Source organism: Rhinoraja longicauda, chromosome 3 (assembly GCF_053455715.1).
Source record: "Rhinoraja longicauda isolate Sanriku21f chromosome 3, sRhiLon1.1, whole genome shotgun sequence".
Taxonomy (NCBI): domain Eukaryota; kingdom Metazoa; phylum Chordata; class Chondrichthyes; order Rajiformes; family Arhynchobatidae; genus Rhinoraja; species Rhinoraja longicauda.
Genome location: NC_135955.1, coordinates 35669826 through 35687336, shown reverse-complemented (window position 1 = coordinate 35687336; position 17511 = coordinate 35669826). Strand labels below are relative to the sequence as shown.

General features: G+C 39.7%; 1 protein-coding gene across 3 annotated transcripts in view; it reads left to right on the top strand.

Moving 5' to 3' along the window:
- Positions 1 to 13457, top strand: part of LOC144591911 (lysine-specific demethylase 4C-like) — a 265572-nt gene extending 252115 nt beyond the window's left edge. For all 3 annotated transcript variants that reach the window (XM_078395927.1, XM_078395926.1, XM_078395928.1), the window contains exons 21-22: positions 5836 to 5928; positions 11033 to 13457. In XM_078395927.1, the coding sequence (XP_078252053.1) occupies positions 5836 to 5928; positions 11033 to 11203 (264 nt within the window). In that variant the 3' untranslated portion in view covers positions 11204 to 13457. The remainder of the gene's footprint in view (positions 1 to 5835; positions 5929 to 11032) is intronic.
- The last annotated feature ends 4054 nt before the right edge of the window (positions 13458 to 17511 follow it).

The window sequence follows — 17511 nt, the reverse complement described above, 5'->3', positions numbered from 1 at the left end:
ATACAACTCAAGAATCAGACTGCTTCCTTGGAGCAGTGAGACAGCAGTGTTAACTGGGAGGAGTGTGTGAGTAGTGAAGGGCTGTTGAGTACACTGTGTCTCTCTCGGCCTGTGAAATCCTGCAATGTTGGAATCGTGCTGACTGAGCATGTCATCAATCATGGCTGAATTACAGCATCAGATAATAGTGAAGCCAAAAAGTCCTTTTCAACTGGTTCATTATTGACATCCCTATAAATTGTGCAGGCAAATGAAGTAATGAAATAATACAAAGGATGGTGTCAGATGTCAATGACATAATGTTCACCTAATTTCTCAGCCTTCTTCAAAGAGTGGAAAAAAATCATGCCCAACTGAGCTGTCAGATAATACTGGTCTAAACCCTCTCTAAAGTTCCATCAATGCACCAACAATGCAGAATATTACTTATAATGCACAATGTGACAACCTAGATTATGTGTTAAAGTCCTGGGCTCTACTTGACCAATCGATCTTGTGATTCAGAAACAAATATGTTATCACTGACCCAAGACAGAGTAGCCATAATGGGAAGGATTTATATTTCGGGATATCAGGCACCTGCTTGTTTTGAATTTGAAGTAAACTATCGCTGACAATGATGTTGCTTCCCAAAACTTCTCAGAATTATGGGGACAACAGAGCAGTCACTGTGTCACTGCACAGTTCCAGCAACCCAGGTTCAATCCTTACCTTGGGCATTGTTTTTGCAAAGATTGCATGTTCTTCACGAAACCATTGGCTGATCTAAATTGTCCCTAATGTAGGTGCTGGCAGGTGAACCAGGGGAATTGTTGGGCGTGTGAGAGGGATAAGGTAAGTGGGAGAATAGGACTGATTCATGCAAGGATTGCCTGAAGTGGCATTGAACTGTAGATCCTGATATCGTTACATTATACGGTGATTCTGAAAATAAAATCTTTCTCTGTTTTTAAGGAAAAACTCTTTATTCTACACGGACTTTTAAGGCTTGAATACAGTGTGTGTGTTGGATTACAATATTTCATGGCATTCATTTGATGCTACAAATTCAACAAATGTGTTATGCACAGGCATGTCGCTTGCAGCATTAGTTCGCACAGTTAACTTGGCATAGCATTCGCATTGTGGTAAAACATTGTGACAACCTACTTGGCATTTTACCATGTAACTAGATGTCACAAGAGAGTAACATATGTAGGTCACATCTTCAATCTTTTGTGCTCTCTCCAGCTTTGAATCTTGCCAAGGATTGAAAATGCAGTTTAGTTTGGGAGTTTTTCTGTACAAAAATGTAGCATTACCTCCTGCTTTTTATTTTTGCAATAGTCCTTGAAGAAACTATTTCTGTAATGTAATGGTTTCTAAAAAGATAGGTGAGAGTAATTGTGCAGTTTATTTGTTTGAAAGAACCTCTTGCCCACACAATAGTAGCCACATCTTGCCAACCCAATAGTAGCCACATCTTGTCACTTTAGGGGGCGATGTGCTTTACTCGACCAGTGTTAGCTGAGGTACGAATGACAGGTTATTTGTTTGTACCTTGTAAAGATGTTGGCTCAGAAAGAGAGTAGGTGGTTGGGTGATGATTATAGCACATATAATTTTGTTCATACTGTTAATTGAAAAAATAATGGTTTAAACAAGCAATTTATTCTCCAGCTGTGCATCTTTATCAATCTACAAGGAAAATACTAATTTTCAATGAGTCAAAAATACTTGTTTGCGCGGTACGGTAGCGCAGCGGTAGAGTTGCTGCTTTACAGCGAATGCAGCGCCGGAGACTTAGGTTCGATCCTGACTACGGGTGCTGCACTGTAAGGAGTTTGTACGTTCTCCCCGTGACCTGCGTGGGTTTTCTCCGAGATCTTCGGTTTCCTCCCACACTCCAAAGACGTACAGGTATGTAGGTTAATTGGCTGGGTAAATGTAAAAATTGTCCCTAGTGGGTGTAGGATAGTGTTAATGTACGGGGATCGCTGGGCGGCACGGACTTGGAGGGCCGAAAAGGCCTGTTTTTGGCTGTATATATATGATATGATATGATATGCCCTGTCCATATTATTCCACAAACTCAGACCACTGGTCTGTTCAACAACAAAACCGTATCTTGCAATTCATTATTAATCACAATGAAGATTTTTTGGTTTGTCTACTTAACAGGTCATATTTAAATAGAAAGTTAATATCTTTACACTTTTTTTTACACTGTGCCTGGTCATTATTCGCTAATGGTTTTCTTTTAAAGATCTGTAACCTAAATGGGAAAATATGTAAGTGCTGTTACATTTTCAATGTAATCAGTTTCTATTGTAAATTAACTGCACAGCGTGTCGAGGTCCATTTAACAAAGAGGTGCATAATCTTCATTAAACATTTGTTAAGAGTTGTATTTGCACATCAGTTTGTAACACCATACAAACCCGTGCATCTGAGAGCCCATTTGTGTACACCTGCATGCAGCTTTAATTGTGATATTCCTCCAGTTGAAGCTTTTGACTGCATTGAAGTATTTTGAGTTGCTATGGTACTGCTGGCATGTGGGTTTAGTCCATTGTACTCCCAAGCTCCTGTTGTAAATGTGTGACTATGCCAAGTTTTTGGCTGTTGGAATGTGAGGGAGTCATTACTGGTTCAAAAGCTAGCACAAAAGAAAACCACATCACTCCAAGTCTTGTCATGCATTTTCTTACACTATCGTATATTTTTGCTTACAATGTATCAGTGTAATATTCACATTAATGTAATCATTCAATAGCATCAGTTGAGCACTGAGGCTAATTCCTCACCATTTCCATCTTCATGAGATCTACATTTATACATTTTTGTTATAATGACAGTTTTAGAATATTTTCTTTATCTCTTTAAATATCAGTTATGCTAACAAAAGCAAAACATGTGCATGTTTTGGAAATTGATTCTAATCAAAATGCGACGTGACACAAAAGACAGAAGTTTACATTTTAAAGACTAGGTCATAATTGTTTTAGTATTTTGTATTCAGCAGTGTTAATTATATTTTGGTGATCAGAAAATATAACAAAGCCAGTTTTGAGGTTATCTTTGAGCAATTGCGATTGACTTGTTCAATAAATTACATTGCCCAAGGACTGCCACCTTGTAAATGATAATGTGGAATTTGTTCTTAAGATGTTTTAAAATATTATTTTCAGACGTATGCACTATTTTGTGGGATAATAAATACATTAGAGCATTGGGATTCCAGGTAAAGTTGTATATTGCTGAGTAATTTCCTATTCAATTAATTCAACCGCTTTGTTAATTACGAAATATTATTTTTTTTTAATCTAATTTTAAGTATTCTAATTTAAAATTGTAAATTGTAAAATCTGTTTAAAAGCATGTCACACAATTTTTTTTAATGATAACTAAAATCAAAATATAATGTCTGTAACTCACTTCTAAGCCAATTTATTTAAACAAAGGGGTGTGTTGTTTTTTTTCTGCTGCAATTTTTGGTTTATCAAGACAAATGATGAAAGTTATTTTCCAAAATGGAAAACAACCAGCTTCACTGAAATGGAAAATTGTGCTTGGAGTCTTGCTTGAAGTATATATTAATTTTGATTTTTGACTCATGGATATGGGCAAGCTGTAAAGAAGTAATGTAAATACAAAAGGCGAATTATCCTTTGTTCCTACTGAAGCTATCAATTGTATTTGGTTGAATAACCAATATTGCTTAAAATTAATTTGAATTATGTTCATTTACTTAAAAATACTGAATCTCTGCCAGATATTAAAGGTTTACACACTAAATAATAGCTGCAGTGGTAAGATGTGTAAAAATATTTGCACCATGTTAATTTGTCAACAATATTGTAATTTTTATTGGATTCTGGAGAGAATGATAATATTCACAATAATCAGTAATTCCATTTACATATTTTGTCAGTTCGCCTTAATCAGTTATATCAATCTCTTAAAAAATGCATACATATGTTCCTTTTCCTAGCATTGCAGATGTTCCAAAACATGATGCCATTTAATTCTGCTGATTTTCTCGTTCAGTTTCAATAGCCAGTATGACTCTTTTTTGTGTAAGAAGGAACTGCAGATGCTGTTTAAACCAAAGATAGACACAAAAAGCTGGAGCAACTCAGCAGTACAGGCAGCATCTCCTGAGAGAAGGAATGGGTGACGATTTGGGTCTGAAGAAGGGTCTCAACCTGAAACGTCACCCATTCCTTCTCTCCCAGAGATGCTGCCTGGCCCGCTGAGTTGCTCCAGCTTTTTGTGTCAGTTACTTTTTTTGTACTGATGTGGTATGGCAAGTGTGAAAGGAAAGAAAGTCTAATGGAAATCAACAATTAGTATTGTAACAAAATACCCTATTTTGTTGGCTGCCAGTTAATTTCATGCCACTTCCAAATGTTAGCAAGAGGGAAAAGTTTCAAATAAAATTGGATTGTATATATTTTTGTAAGATAATTACTTAGGAGATATTGTGATTTAACACACGTTCAAAATAGAGAATACATTAAACAGCTGCCAGATGCATTCTATTTGATGAAGCAGGTCAATCAATTCTTTCCTTCATTCAGGCTTCTGTCACCAATAGACCTGACAAGTATAGTTGATGAACCTCCATTCTTTAAAATTTAGCAGGTTGTTGACTACATGTTGTCAGAAGCCAAATACTCCTCACTCATCACCCGTAGGCCAAAGGGTCTGCACCTGAGCTGTACTGTTCAATGTGTAGGAAAAAAACTGCAGATGCTGGTTTAAATCGAAGGTAGACAAAATGCTGGAGTAACTCAGCGGGTCAGGCAGCATCTCGGGAGAGAAGGAATGGTTGACATTTCGGGTCGAGACCCTTCTTCAGACTGATGTCAGGGGAGGGGGCAGGACAAAGATAGAATGTAGTTGGAGACAGGAAGATTAGTGGTAGAACTGGGAAGGGGAGGGGATAGAGAGGGAAAGCAGGGACTATCTGAAGTTAGAGAAGTCAATATTCATACCGCTGGGGTGTAAACTACCCAAGAGAAATATGAGGTGCTGTTCCTCCAATTTGCGCTAGGCCTCACTCTGACAATGGAGGAGGCTCAGGACAGAAAGGTCAGATTGGGAATGGGAGGGGGAGTTGAAGTGCTGAACCACCGGGAGATCAAGTAGGTTAAGACGGACTGAGCGGAGGTGTTCAGCGAAACGATCGCCGAGCATGCGCTTGGTCTCGCCGATGTAGAGAAGTTGACACATGGAACAGTGGATACAGAGGATGAGGATAGAGGAGGTGCAGGTGCACCTCTGTACAGTAGATGAGGTTGGAGGAGGTGCACCTCGGCGATTGTTTCGCTGAACACCTCCACTCAGTCTGTCTTAACCTACTTGAACTCCGGGTGGCTCAGCACTTTAACTCCCCCTCCCATTCCCAATCTGACCTTTCTGTCCTGGGTCTCCTCCAATGTCAGAGTGAGGCCCAGCACAAATTGGAGGAACAGGACCTCATATTTCGCTTGGGTAGTTTGCACCCCAGTGATATGAACATTGACTTCTCTAACTTCAGATAGTCCCTGCTTTCCCTCTCTATCCCCTCCCCCTTCCCAGTTCTCCCACAAATCTTCCTGTCTCCGACTACATTTTATCTTTGTCCCTGACATCAGTCTGAAGAAGGGTCTCGACCGAAACGTCACCCATTCCTTCTCTCCCGAGATGCTGCCTGACCCGCTGAGTTACTCCAGCATTTTGTGTCTACCTGTACTGTTCAATGTCCTGTATCGTGCGTGAATTGAAAATTATCCAAGATAACATATATAAAGTAAAATGATTTAGGTTCATGTCATTAATCTCATAGCTAATCTAAAATCACTTTTGCAGGTTGAGTTCGAAGATGGCTCCCAACTTGTAGTAAAACGTGAAGATGTCTACCTGTTAAATGAAGAACTGCCAAAACGGGTTAAATCACGACTAGTAAGTAAACTCATAAAATATTTTGACCATTGTATGGACTAAAATTTGCAAAATAAAAGTGTACTAGACAAATTATTTACTGACCCTGCTGCATTGACCCAGAACCTTTCAGTGTAGTGAAATTTAGGTTTTCCAGTAATTCAAAAACTGATATGCACTAAGCAATATGTAATAAAAAGGAACTGCAGATGATGCTTTATACCAAAGAGACACACAAAATGTTGGAGTAACTCAGCCAGTTAGACAGTATCTCTGGAGAAAATGGATTGGTGCCCGGAGAATGGTCCCAGCAAGGAACGTCACCTATCCATTTTCACCAGAGATGCTGCCTGACCCGCTGAGTTACTCCAGCATTTTTTTTTCAATCTTTAACCCAAGCGTTTAGATGGTTCAGGAGAACAGGGCAAGGACTGGCACATTTGTTTAACTGGCACTCATCAAGAACAACATGAACACTTTACTCCTACTCCCACCGTTATATCTCATTATTTCACACATTTTGCCTTTAAGACAAGTGAATGCCATCTGTCAGTGTCAATAATCTATTATATCCTCATTTTAAATTTACTTGTCTGAATTTGTGTTTCTTTGTTGTAGCTCACTATTTAATTTCACGTAAGATGACTATTTCAGAGTGATTTTGCAATATATTCACCTTTAACAAACTTTCTTGTACTAGTGGACAGAGGTTCTAGGGTGACGGAGGAACTGAAGGAAATTTACATTAGGCAGGAAATGGTTGGGTAGACTGATGGGACTGAAGGCTGATAAATCCCCAGGGCCTGATGGTCTGCTTGTATCCACGAATTTAGAAGGATGAGAGGGGATCTTATTGAAACATATAAGATTATTAAGGGATTGGACACGCTAGAGGCAGGAAGCATGTTTCCAATATTGGGGGAGTCCAGAATCAGGGGCCACAGTTTAACAATGAGGGGTAGGCCATTTAGAACGGAGATGAGGAAAAACGTTTTCACTCAGAGAGTTGTAAATCTGTGGAATTCGCTACCTCAGAAGGCAGTGGAGGCCAATTCTCTGGATGCTTTCAAGAGAGAGTTTGATAGAGCTCTTAATGATAGCAGAGTCAGGGGGTATGGGGAGAGGGCAGGAACGGGGTACTGATTGTGAATGATCAGCCATGATCATATTGAATGGCGGTGCTGGCTCGATGGGCTGAATGCCCTACTCCTGCACCTATTGTCTATTGACACTAAAAGGCATGCAATAGCTTTTCTCTGCACTTGTCCTTCTATTTCTCAGAGCCCCTATTCTGCCTCGGTACACCTTCTATGGTCCAAGCAGAGCTGGGTATCGTAAAACTCTGATAATCCATTATCCCTCTGCTGATTCTGGTGCTCCTTTCTACCCATCTGAGCCCTGGATTTACTCATTCCCTGAAAATTTCTAGGCTTAACTAGAGAATTTATATATCATAAACAGAAAGGTAAATTAATAGCTTCCAAATTTGCTGATCTGACACCACCATAGCTCCAAAACATGCGGATTAACAAAATTTTACTTTGGCTTGATCATGACTTGTATTCTGCAATTGGTTGTGTAGTTCATCATATCGACTTTGGTAATTATGGCTTTGAGGATCTTGTCTGAATCTTAATTAGTTCAACATCATTCAAAATGTGAAAATGTTGCCCTTTTGTACGATCAAATGTCCACTGTCCGCGTTCAACACATTTTAATGTCATTTCGCTTTTTCTATCATTCATAGGCAAATTTACTTGATTCCGTTGCACTTCCTCACATAGAACCATTGATGTAAATTAAGATCTGCAGAAGTGTAAATGCTGAAAACACTCAGTAGGTCAGGCAGCATCGGTGGAAAGCAAAATGGTTAACATTTCTCTTTCTGAGGTTCCACTAATCCTGAGCCAGAAGAATCTATTTTGGTAACTGCTTGGCATCCTTCCCCTTCCACAATTAGAAAGATGTTAACCAATAATTATTGAAACTACATAGGTTTAAGCTGAATTAGTCATATTTCACGTGTAAAGCTCGTTGGGACATTATGGTGTTAGATGAACATATTGGAGCTAAACCTACAAATTTTGGCTAAAAGCACTCAATGATTCAAGCAGCATCAATAGGAAATAAACTTAGTTCAAGCTGCAGAGAGAGAACTAAGGAAATGTCAGAGATAGTGCATTCTACCAGAATTGTCAACGTAACACTTTAAAAGATGATAATTAGAGACAGAAGGAGATAAAATCCCTAGTCTTCATCTTTCATGTTCCCAACTTCTGTATTCAAAGAATTATCTTTCCAATTTCCAACAAGATTCCAACCTCAAGACACACTCTCCTTCCCTTTGCAGGCTTTCAAAGCCATCTTTCCCTTCATTAATATTGAGTCTAGAAGGCTGCAACTTGCCCAGATGGGGAGTATATATTCTACACTATTACTGCTCATTGATTTACCAAGTCTCTGTAATGTATGTGCAGGAACTGCAACACCTATTCTTTCACCTCTTTCTTTCCCACTACCCAGGGACTCGGGCAATCTTTGCAGATAAACCAGAGATTCACATCTATTTCTTCAAATCTAATGTGTTGCATTAGGTGTTCACACTTCGGTCACAATGCCCTGAAGGGAGAATCTGTTTTTAGTCTATTGGAGTGATCCTGAGTATTCTGTACCCTGCCATTTTAATTCTCCTATTCCTGCTCTAACCTTTTGGTTGGTGGCCTCCTGTACTGTTTACAGTGAGGTCCAACATCTCATGTTCAACCTGGGCAAGTTGCAGCCTTCTTAACTCAATATCCAATTCTCCAGTTTTAAATAACTCTCTTTTCCTTCCAAGTCATTCTACTGCATGTCATCCAGTCTAATTTTTCACTAAGGTTTTCTCTCCATTACTACAGCCTGGCCTGCTGGACATGTCTCACTGATCTCCCATATCACTGATCTTCCAACCATGTTTCTGTAATAGCTATCAGATGTCACCCATTTTTGTTATTTATGACATTTAAGGGCCTGTCCCACGTAGGCGATTTTTTAGGCGACTGTCAAAGTCGTAGCAGATCGCCGACATTTTCTTTTACCCTACGACAATGACCACGACAATGCCAAGTCAGGTCGATACAAGTTATTTTTTTTGTGAAACGAGCACCTGGCTAAGAGATTACACCGTCTTCGGAAACATCGCAAAATTCCCACACTTATCAATGCTTCTCCGGCGTCCTAATTTTCGCTGAAATCACTGACAAGTCTGTAATTACTTGAGAGTTTTGAAATATAACATCTTGCCCGGGTTACTTGAAAACCAAGCTTCACGGTAACCAGGCATAAACAGGATTGACTTCCAGTTTACTTATAGCAGTATTAAGAAATTTAATTTTAAACGTGGTTAAATGGATTTTTGTGCGTGTGTGGGCATTCTATGAAAATGTATGGGAGATGCATAGCTGGTTTCTGGGTTGCATATCTGGGTTGGGGGCCTACTTTAACAGTAATCGCTGATGGCCATAAACATTGCGAAATTCCCACGCTTATCTGACCGTCAAACTGTCGCCTCCAATCTACCTGTCAAATGTCCTGACGGTAAATAAATTGGTTAAACACAAGTATTTTATGGTATCTTCAAATGACTTTACTTAATTTAATATTACGTGCTTCTAAACGCATCTGCGACAACCTAGCAAACCTGGGGACAGCATGCGACAGCGCCCGCAATAAGCAACGATACCTGGCGACAAGCCAGCTGTCGCGGATAAATTTCAATCCGGTTAATTTCTCAGCGACGCGCCGAGTCTTTGAAGACTCCTCACGATCATGCCCGCGACACCACGGCGAACTGTCGGCGACAGCCCAGTCGCCTTAAAATCGCCTAAGTGGGACAGGCCCTTAATTCATCTACATTGTAATGAATACTGCATGCATAAAGAGAACTAACCAATTTTATACCTTTACAATTTTATCCTGCCCTGACGCTATAAGAGGTATATGGTTAAGTATTGTACACTTTCCTATTCCAGCTATCATTACCTTTTTATGCTCCCTTTGCGATATTAGCTTGTCTTTTGTTCTGTGAATTTTCATTTACCAGAACATTCTCTCACAACTTCTCCAGTGTATTAAGGACTTTAACCCTCAGCCTCCTGCACTGCAAGGAATAATTTTATCGAGGTGTATAAAATTATGAGGGGAATAGCTTGGGTAAATGCAGATTTTACTCAGGGTAAGTGAGTCAAGAACGAGAGAGCATAGGTTTAAGGTGAGAGGGGAAAGATTTAATAGGGACCTGAGGGGCAACTTGTTGCCTCAGAGGGTGGTGGATATATGTAAAGAGTTGCCAGAGGAAGTAATTGAGGCAGGTTCTATTAACAGCATTTAAAAATCACATGGACAAATACATGGATACGAAAGATTTAGTGGGACATGGGCCAAATGCGGGAAAGTGGTAATCTAGCTTTGTGGGGCATCTTGGTCGGCATGGACTAGTTTGGCTGAAGGGCTTGTTTCCGTGCTAGGACTATGAATAGCAAACCAAACTGAGGAACACGAGATAAAGGGAACTAACTAAATAATGTAAAGTACATTCATTTAGACTGATGCATTGTTTAATTTGTTGCTTCCCAAGGGCAACATTGGACTGAGGTTTCAAGTAATTCTGGAGTGAAGCATGTTTTATTGTTGGTTAAGTGAGCAGGAAATATATGTCACTCAATCATCCTTCAATCCAGATATTAAAAAGGATCTATTATTCAATCCTTTATTCAAAATCACTGATTAAGTGACCCCAAAAAAGCAGCTCTGTTGCTTATAAGTCTTGGGTCAGATTTTCAACTGTATATTCCAATTCTGTGTCACCATCTTTGGATCCTTGGGATCATCATTCTTAATACAATCGCTTTGTGCACAACTTGCTTCTGTAATATTCTACAGAAAATTACCAGTAGTTTTATGGTCAACTGATGGTCAGTGCTCACCCCTAGAACAATGTTAATGGGGAAGTGGCACCAATAACTACTCTTCCTTTCCCCTCTTAACTCTTCCCCCCTTAACTCTTCCCCCCTTCCCTCAAAATGCTTCTTTAGGCAATGCAATGTTCTAATGATTAAATTTCTTATAATATACCTTTTTTTGTTAGTCTTCAGCTTCAGACATGCGCTATGAAGCAACATTTTCCACTGAGAAGGTTCAGACAAAGAAACGACCGCGAGTCCTGAATTACAAATTCATAAACGAGTACGTTGATGATCCTGGTTATCGCACTTTCTTGGGAAACTTCTTCCAGACCCATTGCCGCCAAGGAAAATAAGGTCATGCTGACAGCCGAAAAGAAAACTTTGATCAGCACATTCAATAAGCTGCAAATAAATCTCCGACCTGCTTGGGTTACAATTGTGTAATACTCAGTCTGTCCAACAAAAAAATGAGGAATTCCTTGAGCTCCTCTCTGAAGAATAATGGGATGAAGAAATATCTGGATATTGCTTCTTGGAACAAGGACTCTCTCCGATGTGAATGAATAATTTCTCAAGTGTCTCAGAAACGGGCTCTAATTTGAAGCCTTTAAAAATAAAATTAACATGCTTGTGTACTAGAATATTTTTATATGACTGCTACAGTTTTGGGTAGCATTTGTTTTGCTGGTTTTTAACCTTGTGATTTTGAGACTGTTACAGAATCACTCCTTCTTGGCGCTTTTCCTTTTCTTCACCGTACTGTGCAAAAGAGAAAGAAACAATCCATTGCTACCTGAGAGCAGATTTTTATATATTTAATAAAAGATAAGTAACAGATAGTTTGTAAACAAGTACATTTTCTGTTATTTGGTCCTCTTATCAGTTACAAAGAAAGAGCATTTTTTAAAATTGTCTCAAGACACTTTTCTATGCTGTAAAATAAGAGTCCGACAACATTTTTGAAATTACCTATTAAGAGTATTTTAGCAAGAAGCCATGCCTTACTTAATCCTATGTCTTTAGTTTTTTAGTAAGCAATGTAAAGGGGGAAAAAAAAGAGGTGATTCCTCCATAAGGGAAAAAGGTTTATACTTGAGGGGCTTTATTGTAGCAACAATGTGTGAGGTTTAAATCATTTTAAGTGCTCTCTTAAAAACAGCAACTCATTGCTCTTGTATTATAGCTGTTTGGCGTTATTGTTCTGTTATGGTTATTTAATGTAATTTCCCTCTTTAAAAACCCTAAAGTTTATGAATGGGCAGCATTGAATAAAACCACCAGCACCGATCATCTTCTGGTCTTTCGAATCCATCAGGTTGGGTGAATATTTTTATCCTTTGCCACTATTGCATAAAGCAGCCATTCATCCATGACTATTTTTAAACCTTTGCCAGGAAAATCTTTGCTGCTTTCCACATCTTGCAGCATGCGACATCAATTATTCTCATAACCCACATAAACCCTTCAGGGATCAAAACTGATTCCTGCCTGCTTTCATACTGTTCTGTACAGAATCTCCCAAAGGTTAGAATGGAGATGAGGAAGAACTTTTTCAGTCAGAGAGTGGTGAAGGTGTGGAATTCTCTGCCTCAGAAGGCAGTGGAGGCCAGTTCGTTGGATGCTTTCAAGAGAGAGCTGGATAGAGCTCTTAAGGATAGCGGAGTGAGGGGGTATGGGGAGAAGGCAGGAACGGGGTACTGATTGAGAGTGATCAGCCATGATCGCATTGAATGGCGGTGCTGGCTCGAAGGGCTGAATGGCCTACTCCTGCACCTATTGTCTATTGTCTATAAATCTCTATTTTCAATTGAATTCAACAAGTCCTCTTGCCCATTTGCACCACCAACAACAAATATTTGTCCCTGTATAGACTGTAACAAAATCTTTCCTTACCGATAATAAAATGTACCGTACCCTTTACAAAAGATACTTGTCAGACATTTGACCCTTTTGCTGAACATTAAAATCTTAATAATGTCTTATTATATGGGCCTGTAAATTCTTAGGGGACAAGTAGAGTTGAAAAACATTCCTGCTGCACAAACTGTTAATTTCACAGGCAAAAATTGTAACAATAATATAGTGGAGAAACAAGGAACTGTGGATGTTGGTTTACAAAAAAGACACAATGCTGGAGTAACTCAGCAGGTCGGGCAGCATTTCTGGAAAACATGAGAGGTGACGTTTCGTGTTGAGACAATAACATAACATTAAGTGATTTTTTTCCCCCCAGTTTAAATAAGAGCACATTGTGGAGTGTACAGTACATGGGATCAGCATTTACTTGAATGACAAATCCACCAAAAGTCACTAAACTTCTGAAATAAATCGGATGCAAACCAAATAGAGAATGACTGCAGAGATCTTGCTGGTCTGCAGTCAGCTTGCAATCCACTGAACCTGTTTAGCCGTGCAACTTTAAAATCTATACTGGTCTGAGATATTGTCAAGCTGATTAGATTGCTTTGAGCTAGATGCAATGTCTTATCCCAATTTGTAAAAATAATTTCAAAATGCACCAATTCTTATTTTCCCAAATACATTTTCTATTATCTCACTGTGCAGCAAGAAAACCAAGTGACAGTCTTATCTTGGTTACTGTTTCTGAATGGATGGACTCACTACTATTAACTATCAAGGCAGATTGGACCGGTGTGCAGTACCTTGTTAGAAACCTGACACGAATGCATTAGGAGGAGGTATTGGTGTACGTATCTTTCCACTGCAATTGAACGAGCACTTCTTAATCAAGACTGCCTCTGGGGCAAGGAACCAAAAAGTATATGTTCAACTACATTTACACAATATGATAGGTTAAGAAATCAATAGTATTAGTGTTTTTATCCCCCAAAGTCATCAGTCTCCACCTTGATCCTCTCTACTGCAAAAGTGTACAGTACAATAGAATTGGATCAAATCAACTGAGACATACTGCACATCAGCAAAAACAACATCTTAACATCAATAAAATGTCAGCTTTCCATATTGTATAGATTTGTTAAAAGGCCAGCTCCGCTTGACAAATTTAACAGCTTTCCAAACCAACTAGATAGCTAAAGGGAATGCAAATGTTTAAGTAAATTTTCATTGAATACGTTGATTTATTTACACATTGCAAAAATTGAAGTGCATGGTTTAAATATTGGCATGATACATGGTTGATAGACATGAACACAGACTGGGAAAAGCATATGTAAATTATGTTTTTATCAAATACATTTAGATTTTTTGCACATTTTCTCCCTGATAATGTTTCCCAAATCCTAAGTATTTTTCCTTCAGACTGCAGTGTGGAAATCAATTGTAATGCCTCCATTAATTTGCGGCGAAACATCCATTATTTCCTCAAAAGAGCACAGTCTCTTCCTTGGTGAGAATGGCTACTTTCCAAAAGTAAATCCTCATTAAATTCATTGAAACAGGATGTTCATTCCAACTGCCTGTACGGGTACATGTACTTTATCCCTCTTCATCCAGCCCTATCAGCTTTCCACTTTATTCATTTCATCTCTTGAGTATGAAACACATTTATGGCGTCATAGAGCTATACAACACAGAAACTGGCCCTTTGGCCCATTGTGTCCATGTCTTCCAATTTGGTTTATTGGGCTAGTTTCATCACCTTAATTTGACCCATAGTGTAATCTCACCAACAACATGTACAGTTGCTTCATGATGTTCCAACATTTGTACAATACCTTTCCCAATGAAGACAAGCGTGCCATTTGCTTTCTTCACCACTCTCTCAACCTGACTCGCCACATTCAGGGAACCATGTACCTGTAGTTCCTGATCTCTCTTCTGTAACAATCTCCATGGGTCTACCATTTACTGTGCAAGGCCTGGTTTGACATATTAAAGTGCAACACCTCATAGAGTTAAATTCCATTGTCATTCCTTGGCCCACCTTCCCAATTGATCTAGATCTTCTTGTAACTTAGATATTCTTCCTCACTATCCACTCTACCACCAATTTTGATGTCATCTGCAAATTTACCAGCAATGTTAATTACATTGTCACTCCAAATCATTAATGTAGATATCGAACAGTGGTGAGCCCAGCACCAACTTCCATGGCACTCCACTGCCCACAGGCCTCCAATCAGAAAAACGTCTCCACAATTACCCAATGATTTCTTTCTCCAAGCCAATTGGTCAGTTTGCCTTGGATTCTATGTATACTAACCTTACAGATTAGTCTATCATGTGGGACATTGTCAAAGGCCTTGCTAAAGTCCATATAGGCAACATTCAACATCCTGCCCTTGTCAATTCTCTAGGTGACTTCAAAAAAAGTCAATCCGATTCGTGAGCCATGATATTCCATGCACAAAGCTAAGCTGACAATGACTAGTCAGTCTGTGCCTATCCAAATGTTGGTAGAATCTTCACAACATTCTTTACCACCCTTTAGTTCCCCGGTTTCACCTTACTGCCCTCTTCTTAAATAATAATACAATGTTAGTCACCTTCCAGTCTTCGGACTTTACCTGTGATTAAAGATGATGGTCCAAGGATGTATTTGGTTAGGCCCAGGGGATTTATCCACATTAAAGCCCTTTAAAAATGCCAATACTTCCTCTTAGGTAATTCATATCCGTCTTCAGACTGATGGTGCAGAGGGAAGATAGCTGGCAGAATGTGAGAGAAGGGAAGGAGCAAGAGCTGGCAACTGATAGGTGTATCCAGGTAAGAAGGGGTTGATTCACAATTGAATCAGGTGAGGAAGAGAACGGTGGGGATAGTAGCCAAGGCCGGAGGTGAAAAGACAAAATAGTGCAGATGGTGGAATCTGATGCAAGGAAGGATGAAAGGTGGGAAGTGAAATAGTGAACCAGAGGGATGGGGGGAAGGGAGGAAGAAAGTAGGGGGCCTGGAGAAAAGAGGAGTGGGTGATGAGCAAGTGGAGGAGGAGGAAGGAACTGGGGGGGGCTGTTGAAAAAAAAGGTCTTTACTCGGGGTGGGGTGAAGGATTGAGGGGAGAGGGTGGCGGTAGCTGGGCAGATGAGGAGAGTTGGTATGCAGTTTTACCTGAAATTGGAGAATTGAATGTTTCATACCATTGGGTTGCAGGCTACTCAAATGGAATGTGAAGTGCTGGTCTTCCAGTTCATGTATGTATGGCCTCGCTCTATGACAGTGAAAAAGTCCGAGGTTGGACAGATCAGTATGAGAATGGGAAGAGGATTTAAAACAGCCAGCAACCGGGAGCTCCAGCAAGCCCTGGCTGGCAGAGTGCAAGTGTTCAGCCACACAGGTGCCTAGTGTACCTTAGTGTCACTGATGTAGAGGCCACATTGAGAGCATGGAATGCAATAGACAGGGTTGGAGAAGGTGCATATTAATTTCTGTCTGATCTGGAAGAGGTCATGGGGGTCCCTGAATCAAGGCTGGTGCAGAGGTGTATAGACAGGTGTTACACCTCTTGCTGTTGCAAGGCAAACTGTCAGGAGAGGGATGGATGGGGAAAGATGAGCAAACCAATGAGTCATCAGAAAAGGGTGGGGATGGATAGTGTTAATGGAACATCACAGTAGCTGTCAGAAAGGTTGGAGAATGATGTGTTGGATGTGGTAGCTTGTGGAACAAAATGCAAGGACCAGAGGAACTCTATCTTTTATCTAGAGTAGGGGAAAGGACGGAGGAGGTCAAGAACAAATCTGTGGGAAATGGAGGAGTCGCAGGTGAGGACCCCATCCGCGACACTGCAGGGGAAACTGCATTTTGTGAAGAAAGAGGTCATCTCCAATGTCCTCCAGTGGAAAGCCTCATCAAAAAGACTCCATTGAAATACAGCTACGTTAGAATAGGCTTCTTAGTTTTAATTCCTCGGTCAGCAGATGAGGGATTCTCACTTCTGTAAATATAAATTAATCTTCTGTAATAAGAAATTCTGCATAAACAATTGAAATAAAGATTTGTTTTTCTCTTTTATGCTGCCTTCCATTCAAGCTATTCCATCCAGATTTATAATACAACCAGCTTATGTAATTACATTTTCCCTGACCATCACAATACAGCTTTTCGTTTCTCAATCTTCCAGGCTTGTCATTTCACACAAGATAAATTCATGGCTGGTTTCATTTTTTCCCCCCAACTACAGTCGGATTTGCTGTTTAGCTATAAATTGGGGCACAAAATTAAAGTACAATTTAACTATGATATCTGTTTCCTATTGTTTGAAATTCCAAATATTCGGCATCTTGCTCACCAGATGTTGATTACCAAGTTCTCTTTAACTGACGGGTGCTGATTGTACAAAGTTTGTATATTCTCCCTGTGACTGGTTTTCTCCGGGAGCTCTGGTTTCTGCCCACACTTCAAAAACGTACAGGTTTGTAGGTTAATTGGCTTTGGTCAAATTATAAATTGTTCCTAGTGTGTAGGACTAGTGTTAGTGTAAGGGGTGATTGCTGGTCAGCGCGGACTCTGTGGGCCGAAGGGTCTGCTCTGCTCTATATCATTAAAGTCTAAAGTCCTGAATGTGCCAGATTTTACCGTAAAGCAAAACAGAAGTTATTTTTGCCTTGAATTGGAACTGCTGCTCCCTAATTCCGATTCTCTTCCTAGCTGTTTATCGTATGCCTATATCTTTTCAGGATTTATGCACTATAGGATTGCGCTCACAAACTAATCTGGTTCGTTTTCAGCAAACTCTGAT